Below are 12,733 nucleotides of genomic sequence, written 5' to 3'. Positions count from 1 at the left end.
ATAAATCCTTAATTGCTCGATAACTAAACGAGTTACCCTATAGTTAATATTTTTAATTAATATAATACTAAATACGAGTACTAAATAATATTAAGACAATCTTCTCTTTTATTTTTGCAGGGCAAATTTTTCAATAGAAAACGCTGGACTTTTTACTTTTTATTGTAAATTGAGTGACATTAATGCGTTATTAGAACTTCGAATTTCCATAAAGAACAAAAAAACATCATCCGTTATTACATCTATTTATGAAAGAGGCGACACAATACTACTACCTCTTATACTATTAGAACCGAACGTTAACGTACTACGTAAGGCGTAAAATAATACTCAATTAAAATTTTTATTAATTTATTACACAATTCGAAATACAAAGCATACTTAAGATTTTTTTCAGGGAGGCTATTTAAATAAATTTTATCTTTGGTGATTTTTTTAGCTTTGATGCGAAGCTGAGAAGGTATTAATTTTACTATGATGTGTTTTTTTTGTGTCTGTTACCACTTTTTCTCAGCTCTCACCGAACTGATTTCTTTCAACGATACGTCTAAAGATCACAAATCGTATCTAATCGAAGACATTACCCTCAAAAATTGAAAAAATTTCTCTCGTTCCCCGTAAATAGTGGAAACCTCCAAAAAAATTACAAATTTAAAAATCGCTAATTTTCGAAATTTTTTCTACTTATAACGCCATAACTTTTTCAAAAATAGACAAATCAATATAATTTTTTTTATATAGATGCATGATGTCTTTACTTATCATTTGATATATTTTTTTTATAAATTTAACCCTTTACCAGCCTACAGGGGGGGATTCAAAATGACAATTTTTTCACAAAAAATTAACTTTTTCAACTTAACTTTTGAAAATGTTCCGGAAATACTGACACTTTTATATATATCTTAAATTAAGGTTTATGTAATATACTTTAATATGAAAAAAAAAAAATTTCGAACTTTATTTTGTCTTAATGGTGAAAATAGCTTCCGTAAATATGCTATTTTTGTGTTAAAATTCTTGGTTTTGTATTTTATTTTATTATAAGGGGATTACACTGATTTTCATAAACATTATATCAATCTAAATGACATAGTATAAAAAATTAAACATATTTAAATTTTTTTGTTTCTTTGAAGTCGAGAACTTTATTATGCTATAACTTTTTGAAAAATGTATGGATCAATACAATATTTTTCATGAGAAATAATATTTTTTAATAATTCCTTTTTCATTCGACATACTTTATCTTAATCAGGATATTAATAAGGAACTAGCAGATCATGTAGCTTTTGGAATAATCCACCAATTTTTTAAAATTAAACACTATCTAAAAATTTGCATCGAAGCGTTTTTTTTTTATAGTGATTTTAATCACTGTCAGATATCATTATACTTGATCTAGCTATGCCACGACCGCCCTGTGCTGGGTTTTTTACAATAATTGTGACGTGACATTATAATAGTTTAACGGGGAACGAGGGAATTTTTTTCAATTTTTGAGGGTAATGTCTTCGACTAGATACGATTTGTGATCTTTTGACGTATCATTGAAAGAAATCGGTTCGGTGAGAGCTGAGAAAAAGTGGTAACAGACACAAAAAAAAAANATCATTGAAAGAAATCAGTTCGGTGAGAGCTGAGATAAAGTGGTAACAGACACACAAAAAAAAAAAAACACATCTTAATAAAATAATACCTTCTCAGCTTCACATCGAAGCTAAAAACTAACATTTATGAGTATGTCAAAAATATTAATCGCTTCCCAGATAATTAAATTATTTTATTAAAATTACACTGCTGACAATATTACAAATTAATACATTCCCGTTGCGTAGGGATACCAAATATGATATTATCTGGGCTATAAATAGAAATTTATGTTATTTTGTTATATACTTTATTATTTAAAGAAGTTTCATGTACTCTTTCAAATATTTTATTAATAATTTACCCCAACTTTTTTTTATTTAGCAGCAAATACTTTTTACGATTAGGCAATTAAAAAACCAAACAATACAATGATAAATTTTTTTTTTAACTATTAATATTGATTTATAATTGTAATAAAATGATTTCATTGTGTTTATAATAAAAAAAATGATATAAGTTATATAAATTGATTGTATATTTTAAATATTTTAAATTCATGAGTGGTTAAATATATTCAATAAGTAAATTAAGATAGATGAAAATCATTAACATTAACAATCTAAAATTTCTTATAAGATTTATTATAATATAAAATTTACAGCTAACTACTAACTTATACAGTTACTAAAACTTTATTATTTGTAGATTATCAAAATTAGTGTACGCCAAACTGAATGCCAAACAAAAGAAACATTACATTTTTGTTTTTTTCAAATGAGACCTTGAAACACTTAAATGTGATTTCGGTTTTGCATTTAAATTAAGTAATTTTGTCATATTCATATATAATTCTTCATTTACAATCTAGAAATAAATAAAATATATTCCATAGATTAAATGTATTTTAGCCAAGTATAGTTTATTAATACTTTACGATTTTTTTCATTTTGTTGTAAAATTTTTTTTATGAATAGTTCGTTATTATTTTGTTTGTATATCTCATTAGCTAATGCATTATTTTGTTCTTCTTCGGTTTGAAAAGGATGCAATTTTTCATCTTCTTTTAATTTGTTAATTTTATCCTTGATAATTTTAGTTGGAAAATTTTAATTTTACTTAAACTTACATAGAAAAAAAAATATAGTCCAAAGAATAATTTTTTCGTGTATATTCAGATTTTTCTCTGATCAAGAGAAAAATTTTGCTACTAAATCTTATAGTAAAAAAAATTATAAATGTTGACTATATTTTTTTTATGTAATCATTAACTATTATAAACCTCATTTATTAAGATGCTGTTTAGTATATCACTGTGAAATAGTTTAGAAGAAACATTTTCTACCGATGGTGTAAAATCTTCATCATCATTATCTGTTATCAAAAAATAAAGTTTTGTAGCTTATGGTTATTGTTTATGTAAACTAAAAATAGTGGAATTTTTCTTCAGATGTATTTATTGTGTATAAATTTTATGTTACGTAACGTAAAAGCTAAATATATAATTATGGAGTCGCACTTTTCTCTCTCAACTCCTGGTTTATTGTTACATTATGATTGACCAAAATAGAAAATATATTATTTATCAAAAGTTATAATTTTTAAAAATTCGTTTTACAAATAGTAACAAAAAATTTAGCTAAAAAAATTTGTGTTTACCAACTTTCTTATAAAATATTTCTTTTGTCAGCATTAATAATTAGTTGCTATTTAAACACTTAGAACTGTTTTTGTGTATAAAATATACACAAAATTATTATATAAATGAATATGAAGTAAAATTTTTACGGTTACATTTTAAATTGTTAAAAAAAAGTTAGATTATACTTGAATGACGTTATGCAAAAAGCAATCATAAAAAAATAAAATAAAAAACAAAATTTTAATAAGATGACAAATTTCTTATAATATAATTGGTAAACTAAGACTAAGGCTAAATTTTTTATTATATACCACATAAAACAATACCTCAAAAAATAACTTAAAATTAAATTAATTGAAATGTAAACTAAATACGTTATGATATAAAATATTAAAAGTAAGATGATTTATAATTGTAGACGTTTATTAAAACTAAAATTGTAGAATAGTTACTTGAAGATCTTTGTGATTTTTGATATCGATTAATTATTGAATTGTATTCTGATTGATTAATTGTTTGGGGAGGTATTGAACTTTTATAAGAATATTCTTGAGTGTCATCTATTCCCAAAAAGACATCAGTAAGCTAATAAAAATAAAAAATTATTTTATAAAATATATAACACTTTTAGGTTAGATAATTGTGTTGGGAGTAGTAAAAAATTAGGTATGTTAGGATCCAAATTAAAAGTCTCTGAATTTTTTTAAGATCGAAATTCGACTTCTTTCTTTTTTATCTTAGTTTTTTAGTTTTAGTTTTTATCGAGTTTGACATAATGCCAATGCAATCAGACCTGTTGGTCCATTGTGCGCATCTCATACCGAATTGTCTTGATTTGGTTTACCCACCTAAGTGTTATTACCAAAGTGTTGTTACATTATTCCTATTATTGTATAAAGGTGGACCATTAAGTCACCCCTATGGATGACCAAAGAGTCCTGTCTTTCCGGCGAAATTAAGTATCTCTCTGGGTCTTAGGTTTTTAATATNATTGTGCGCATCTCATACCGAATTGTCTTGATTTGGTTTACCCACCTAAGTGTTATCACCAAAGTGTTGTTACATTATTCCTATTATTGTATAAAGGTGGACAATTAAGTCACCCCTATGGATGACCAAAGAGTCCTGTCTTTCCGGCGAAATTAAGTATCTCTCTGGGTCTTAGGTTTTTAATATCTTCTTTTTCAGGAAAAGGTTTACTGAAGTAGTTTGATCTTAGTGTGGACAAGGCTTCACATTCGCACATAATGTGAAATGAGTCTTCCTCTTCTACTCCACACTTTCTGCACAATGGTGATTCTGATACCCCCATTGCGTAAGATGTTTAAGCAAGTGACCATGTCCTGTCAGTAGACCAGTCAAAGTGTTTATTTGATGTTTAGTCATGCTATTAAGATCACCCAGCAGTAAACCGAGGGTCTTGATAAACATTTTAGATTGTCTAGGTACTACCAACTACTTTCAGATTTTCGTGTGTTGTTCTCTGCACCAATTCTTGGGTAGTGCTTTGAGTGATTGCTCAGTGAGTCCTACCACCGGTTCTAGTCCAACATAGGTGTTCTCTGCTCCTTTCCTGGCTAGAAAGTCAGCATTTTCATTTCCATTGACACCGTTGTGTTTCCTGCATTCAAAGACAAGCTTTGAATCCACCTAATCATTACAAAGTGCTTTCAAAGCCGCTTGACTGTCATTTAAGATAGTTATCTTCCTATTCTTGTATACCAGCAGGTTCTGAGCCCCTACCAATATCGCCATCACCTCTGCTTGAAAAACAGAGGGTGTTGTGCCCAAAGATATGTTAACATTTATTCGTGGCTTTAGGCCTCAGATGCCAGCACCTACCTTTCCTGATTTTTTGAATCCATCTGTATATATTACAAATCCTCCTCTTTCAGTCAGGCGGTTAATATTCCATTTTCTACATGTACTGATTTCCACTTTGTAGGGAATTAAGAATCGGTTTGATATAGTCCATGGAGTATTCCAAAATGTCTTTGTTTATCTCTTTTATTATTTTACCGTGTTCTGCTGTGTTACTCTCCAAAGTCCAAGTACCTAAGTTGTGGAATCTTAGCGCTGTGGCTTTGGCTTGAGCTTTAACCTCTAGATGTAGAGGAGGCAATCCGAAAAGTGTCTCGAATGCGACAAATGTTGTAGTACTTAATGCTCCAATGATGGCTATGGCAGCCATTCTCTGTATGCGACTAAGTTTTTTCGTAGATGTGCCAAGTGCTGTTCTGGTTACCAGACTAGGGCACCGAACAATACCATAGTTTTAATCACTGAAGTGTACAATCAATACATAACTCTTAGTTTAAGATCCTATGTCTTCTCCAAGGCTCTGCTGCAAGTCCACAGTGTGGTCAATGCTTTTTTGATTTTTTACTCAATGTGTGATTTCCATTTTAGCTTACTATCTGAGATAATACCGAAATATTTTACTTCCGATTTTAAGCTAATTTCTTGTCCATTTAGAGTAAAAGTTCCAAGACTGTCTAGTCCTGTTCTCTTTCTAGTGAACATAACGCTGCTTTATTTGGATTAACAGATAGACCATACTTACTACACCATATATGTATAGTGTTTAGTCTCTGTTATGCTAAGTCTATAATAGTGTCTGGGAATTTACCCACCACTGCTATAACTAAGTCATCCGCATAGGCTTGTGTATAATAGTATTTGTTTAACTCTTTAATAAGCGAGTCCAATACTAGACACCATAGCAAGGGAGGTAGAACTCCGCGTTGTGGACATCCTGTGTAACACTCTTGATTACTTTGATTTCATTGAGCTGTTCCAAAATGGAGCGTTCCTCAAGCATGATTTCTATCCATTTAGTAATAAATGGTTCTATTCCATGCTATTATGCAGATTCACAGATAGCATCGAAGGGAGTATTATCAAAAGCCNGTTTCTATCCATTTAGTAATAAGTGGTTCTATTCCATGCTGTTATGCAGATTCACAGATAGTATCGAAGGGAGTATTATCAAAAGCCCCTTCGATGTCCAGGAATATACCTACTGCATACATTTTATTCTCCACAGCTTCCCCTATCTTAGTGGTTAAGCAATGTAGAGCTGTATCAGTAGATTTCCCCGTTTGATACTCATGCTAGTATTCATGTAAAGGGTTCTCCTTTAGAGGCCCCTCCTTGATGTACCTATCAATAAGTTTCTCCATAGTCTTAAGAAGAAATGAAGTAAGACTTATTGGCCTGTAGGATTTTGCTTCATAATAGTTAGTCCGGTTAGGTTTGGGTATAAACACCATCCTGACCTTTCGCCAGCTTTCCGGTTGATAACCATAGGCAAGGCATGCCCTAAATATTTTGCAGAGATGGGGAGGATTATCTCTAACCCTTCTTGCAGAAGTGCACGGAAAATTTTGTCACAGCCTGCAGCTTTAAAACTGTCAAAGGCTTTTATTGCCCATCTTATTTCACTTGGGGTTATCACTTTCCTGGTTAGTCTCCAATCAGCACAGGTCACACGTTTGTCTTGTGCATCATGTTCCTGTTCTCTGTTGTTAATTGCAGAGTCAGGAAAATGTGTTCATCAAATGTGATAATGTTTCATTATCGTTATTGGTGAACATTCCGTCTGGCAGTAGTATTGCCTCGACAGTTTTGTTTGGTCCATTCCTTAGTCATCGCAGAAGTCTAGTTGCTATAGGGAGTTGTTGTATATCCCCACAGAACTTCTTCTAGCTTTCTTTTTTGGACTTTTTCAATGCAGATTTGTAGTTCCTTTGGGCGTCCTTATAGGATTCCCAGTGTTGTTCCAAACCTGATTTCATTGCTTTATTTAAGAGCTTACGTGAACTCTTTCTTAATTTAGACAGGTTAGCATTCCACCAAGCTACACCCTGCCCTGTACCTTTCCTTTCTATTAAAGGACAGTTTTCTTTGTAAGCTGAGACAATGGAGTCCTGTAGCATATTTACAGCCCTTTCAGTACTCTGTCTCGACCCCAATCTAAACTGTAGGTTAATCAGGTCACGAGAGAGATCTGCCCTGTATTTGTCCCAGTTTGTTCTTTTCGGGTTCCTATAGTACTCCGTCTCAACTTTGTTAATTTCCAAAGTGAATCGTAAGTGCCTATGATCAGAAAGAGAAGGTTCGGAGGACACTTTCCACCCTTTTATCTTTTGAAGTAACCCTTTTGAACAAACTGTTAGATCAATGACTTCCTGCCTGTTCCTGATAACAAAAGTAGGTTCACTACCTCTGTTCAGTATACTTAGGTCTGTAGTCAGCAATAGATCCATTATAACCTCTCCTCTTTGGTTGATGTTACTGCTCCCCCAAATNAAAAAAATATATTTGATTTTGTCTCCACATTATCGCTCAAATGTTTAGATCTCTTCATGGGATTCATTTGAAATACTGTTTTATTTCACTCATTCAAAAACTGGCCAAGTATTATAAATCAATATGTATAAAGGAGCAATGTTATTCATAAAAGTAAAGTTAATGAACTATAGTAAGAGCAAACTTGACCACAATTTAGATATCAAGACATTGATAGGAATTTTAGGAGATAGGGGGTAGGAACTTCGCTATTTTTCACAGTTAAGTTTTTGTTGAGGATTATCATTTCGTTGAAATTAAAAAAATATATTATTGTGTTTTTAGATTAAGTTTTATATTATCTATTTTTAATTATTTATCTCTAAAAAAGAAAAATTATGGGTTGATAACAGTTTTATAAACATATCAAGTACAAGCATTCAAATAGAGTGATGTGAAACTGCAGTTTAGGCTGCAACCATCTGCGTTCCATTCCTACTTTATGAACTAAAATGCTCATAACTCGATGAGTACTTGTCCTGAAATTGTGTTCGACCAATCATATTTTTTGTAAGAATAGAGTTAAAAAATACTATTTCAACATTTTGAAAAAAAAAATTGTTATTTTCTCTATTTGAGATAAATAATAAAACATCTATTTTAAATGTAGTAAAAGAAGAAAATTATTATAAAAAAAAAATGTCAACTAAATGATAACTGGTTAAAAAGTTATATGCGTTGTAAGTTAGATCTGAGACACTTGTATATACAGAGTGATTTTTTTCACGCTAATCACAAGATTTTTCATCAAATAATACATTATTTTAATAATTTATTTTGGATTTTGTAAGCTACACATGTATATTCATTTATTTGTTGTAAAATAATTTTTAGACCTATTCCTTATAACTTATAGGGATGTCAACTTTTTTTAAATGGTAACATACATATTAAACTAGCTTGTAAAATAGAAAATAACATAATTAAGAAAATGACTGGTCAACAACAAAACCTTGGAAGTTATTAGCATTTTACAATATTGACTCGAGCTGAAGAGTATATGTTATTATTTTTATTATTAGTCATTTCTCGGGTACTCTCCTCCTTCCGCCTAGATACAAAATTATGAATAACCCCTGATGCATAGGTCCAAAAGTTGTTAATCGATATGTCTTTTTTTTAATTAGATAATTTTCTATTTTATAAGCTAGTTAAATATGTATGTTGCTATATAAAAATAAAATTGACATCCCTATTAAACATAAGGGTTGAACATATAAAATGTTTTATAACATATAAATTCAAAAAATGTATTATGGCTAGCGTTAAAAGAATCACTTTATATATATAAAATTTCTATTACCTATTAANCAGTAGTTTAGCTTAAATGAAAAACTTTGGCTACTTAAGGTAAAAAATCCTTATTAGAAGGGGAAAAAATATATTTGATTTTGTCTCCACATTATCGCTCAAATGTTTAGATCTTTTCATGGGATTCATTTGAAATACTGTTTTATTTCACTCATTCAAAAACTGGCCAAGTATTATAAATCAATATGTATAAAGGAGCAATGTTATTCATAAAAGTAAAGTTAATGAACTATAGTAAGAGCAAACTTGACCACAATTTAGATATCAAGACATTGATAGGAATTTTAGGAGATAGGGGGTAGGAACTTCGCTATTTTTCACAGTTAAGTTTTTGTTGAGGATTATCATTTCGTTGAAATTAAAAAAATATATTATTGTGTTTTTAGATTAAGTTTTATATTATCTATTTTTAATTATTTATCTCTAAAAAAGAAAAATTATGGGTTGATAACAGTTTTATAAACATATCAAGTACAAGCATTCAAATAGAGTGATGTGAAACTGCAGTTTAGGCTGCAACCATCTGCGTTCCATTTCTACTTTATGAACTAAAATGCTCATAACTCAATGAGTACTTGTCCTGAAATTGTGTTCGACCAATCATATTTTTTGTAAGAATAGAGTTAAAAAATACTATTTCAACATTTTGAAAAAAAAAATTGTTATTTTCTCTATTTGAGATAAATAATAAAACATCTATTTTAAATGTAGTAAAAGAAGAAAATTATTATAAAAAAAAAATGTCAACTAAATGATAACTGGTTAAAAAGTTATATGCGTTGTAAGTTAGATCTGAGACACTTGTATATACAGAGTGATTTTTTTCACGCTAATCACAAGATTTTTCATCAAATAATACATTATTTTAATAATTTATTTTGGATTTTGTAAGCTACACATGTATATTCATTTATTTGTTGTAAAATAATTTTTAGACCTATTCCTTATAACTTATAGGGATGTCAACTTTTTTTAAATGGTAACATACATATTAAACTAGCTTGTAAAATAGAAAATAACATAATTAAGAAAATGACTGGTCAACAACAAAACCTTGGAAGTTATTAGCATTTTACAATATTGACTCGAGCTGAAGAGTATATGTTATTATTTTTATCATTAGTCATTTCTCGGGTACTCTCCTCCTTCCGCCTAGATACAAAATTATGAATAACCCCTGATGCATAGGTCCAACAGTTGTTAATCGATAAGTCTTTTTTTTTAATTAGATAATTTTCTATTTTATAAGCTAGTTAAATATGTATGTTGCTATATAAAAATAAAATTGACATCCCTATTAAACATAAGGGTTGAACATATAAAATGTTTTATAACATATAAATTCAAAAAATGTATTATGGCTAGCGTTAAAAGAATCACTTTATATATATAAAATTTCTATTACCTATTACAAAGTGGAATAGTTTTATATTAGTTGCAAATAATTTACGCAAGATAAGTTTTAAAGTTACCTTTTGTTCATAGACACAAGTGATTGTCCAGTCTCCATGGACAGATTTTGGAGTTTCGTTAATTATAGAGTTATTATTGTGCTCTGCTAATACTATTTCTATGACAAATAAAGTATTTTTTACTATTTCTTCTTCTCCAAAATTTTCTAGATCATGAAAATAACATTAATTATACAACTAAATTATTTAAATAAATTTTTCCATAATCAACTGAAAAATATCGTGCTATTCCTTGAGAACCTAGGTTAAGTGAAATTTGTAAAAGGTTTATTCGAATTGAATATCAATACTTATAAACACTGAATGCATTTATGGAAGGGAAACCAGAAGAATGAAAGATCTCTTAAAATTCATGAATTATCCTAATTTTTGATTAAAAATAATACTTATAGAAGAAAAAAAAACCCAGCACAGTGGGGTTGTGGCATAGTTGGGTTCAGTATAGATGATATCTGAAAGTGATTAAAATCACTATCATAAAAAACGCTTCAATGCAAATCTGTAGATAGTGTTTAATTAAAAAAAAAAATTGTCAAAAAAGTAGGTCAAGTGAGAACTGAGAAAATAAATCATAGCTACAAAAAAAACCACATAGTAAAATAATATTAATATGAATTTCTTCTCACGAGAGGAGATTACAGTAATGGGATCCACGATATTTATTGAAGTTATTGAATCTAAATGAGATAAAAATCAAATGAGTTAACACATTTTTTTCTAACTCAAAAAGAATTAAGAAAAAATTCAGTGTCACACGCGTGAAAGACCCAAGTGTTACCGTCTCAGAAATCGTACGTCGNGTGTCACAGGCGTGAAAGACCCAAGTGTTACCGTCTCAGAAATCGTACGTCGCATTCGTCACTTAATAAAAATGGAAATTTAGCTAGTTCAAATTTTTAAGTTATTTTTCTCGACTTCAAAGAAACAAAAAAATTTAAATATGTTTAATTTTTTATACTATGTCATTTAGATTGATATAATGTTTATGAAAATCAGTGTAATCCCCTTATAATAAAATAAAATACAAAACCAAGAATTTTAACACAAAAATAGCATATTTACGGAAGCTATTTTCACCATTAAGACAAAATAAAGTTCGAAATTTTTTTTTTTTCATATTAAAGTATATTACATAAACCTTAATTTAAGATATATATAAAAGTGTCAGTATTTCCGGAACACTTTCAAAAATTAAGTTAAAAAAGTTTTACTTTCTATATGCATTTTAAAAATTTAAATCCCCTCTGTATTAAGGGAACTGAACCGATTTAAAAAAAAATATGTTAAATTAAAGAGGTATATAAATATTATTTCTCATGAAAAAATTGTATTGATCCATACATTTTTCAAAAAGTTATAGCATAATAAAGTTAAAAATGTAAAATACAAAATCAAAAATTTTCACACAACAATAGCATTCGGTAGCCATTTTTACCGTGAAGACAAAATAAAGTCCGAAATTTTTTTTTCCATAATAAAGTATATTACATTAGCTTTAATTTAAGATATATATATATAAAAGTGTCAGTATTTCCGGAACATTTTCAAAAGTTAATTTTTTGTGAAAAAATTGTCATTTTGAATCCCCCCCTGTAAGCTGGTAAAGGGTTAAATTTATAAAAAAAATATATCAAATGATAAGTAAAGACATCATGCATCTATATAAAAAAAATTATATTGATTACTCAACCTTGATGCATGTGATTTAAATTTTAAAGTAATACCTGTAGTGTTCATTTAATGAAGGGTATTCAGTAACTAGAATAGTTTATTTTTTAAATCACTAATTTCTGAAGCGATTGGTCGTTGTTTGTCGTTAAAAATCTCCTATGTGTAAATAATAATGGTTAAAAATTTTGCTTTCCTTAGATTCAAACAAAAATATTCCACCTAGTAATAGATATTAAATGTTTTGCATATAGGAGGTATTTCACGTCAAGTAAAGGTGTTCATAACTCAAAAATCATTATGTTACAAAATTTGCCTACCTTATTTAATTTTATTTCTTTAAAAATTCTAAGTCATTAAACCGTTCTTGCCTAATAATTATTGTTTCAGTAATATTTTACTATCTTTACATTTATGCTGCATAAAAAATCTTATTTTTTCAATTTTAATGTAAAAATTAATTATTTTAACCTCAAAACTTTTACATACTGTTTCACATAGATGCGAATTGGGTGTATATCGAGGGACTGATCAGTAAGAAAGCTCACGGAGAGTTAGAAGAACACATTCGAAAATATCGAGAAGCAATAAAGTTGATTATAATGATTCATTTCTAAAAAATTATTCTTTTATTAAAGTTTCTATAGTTTATCATAGTGTTTTATACATAAAGTATTAAAATATGATTAAAAAAGTGATA

At 28.8% G+C, this 12,733-nt stretch overlaps 1 protein-coding gene across 4 annotated transcripts in view; it reads right to left on the bottom strand.

Annotated features, from left to right (window-relative positions):
• Nucleotides 1-2,129: 2,129 nt before the first annotated feature.
• LOC126898541 (uncharacterized) overlaps nucleotides 2,130-12,733 on the bottom strand; it is a 23,392-nt gene continuing 12,788 nt past the window's right edge. Inside the window, exons 16-20 of one of the 4 annotated variants that reach the window (XR_007702296.1) lie at nucleotides 10,366-10,511; nucleotides 3,685-3,817; nucleotides 2,873-2,964; nucleotides 2,523-2,675; nucleotides 2,130-2,457 (exon numbers count right to left, since the gene is read on the bottom strand). Coding sequence is in view for 1 of the 4 variants with exons in the window: in XM_050672699.1 (XP_050528656.1) it covers nucleotides 12,141-12,192 (52 nt within the window). In the remaining 3 variants the exon portion in view is untranslated. Of the gene's footprint in view, nucleotides 2,458-2,522; nucleotides 2,676-2,871; nucleotides 2,965-3,684; nucleotides 3,818-10,365; nucleotides 10,512-11,901; nucleotides 12,193-12,733 lie in introns of those variants that run through there. The other 3 variants (XR_007702298.1, XR_007702297.1, XM_050672699.1) reach the window with 3 other exon arrangements.

Source organism: Daktulosphaira vitifoliae, unplaced genomic scaffold (assembly GCF_025091365.1).
Source record: "Daktulosphaira vitifoliae isolate Bord-2020 unplaced genomic scaffold, ASM2509136v1 Scaffold_2, whole genome shotgun sequence".
In the NCBI taxonomy this organism is placed as follows: domain Eukaryota; kingdom Metazoa; phylum Arthropoda; class Insecta; order Hemiptera; family Phylloxeridae; genus Daktulosphaira; species Daktulosphaira vitifoliae.
Note: the sequence above shows the minus strand (reverse complement) of the source record. Positions and strands in the feature narration are given on the sequence as shown.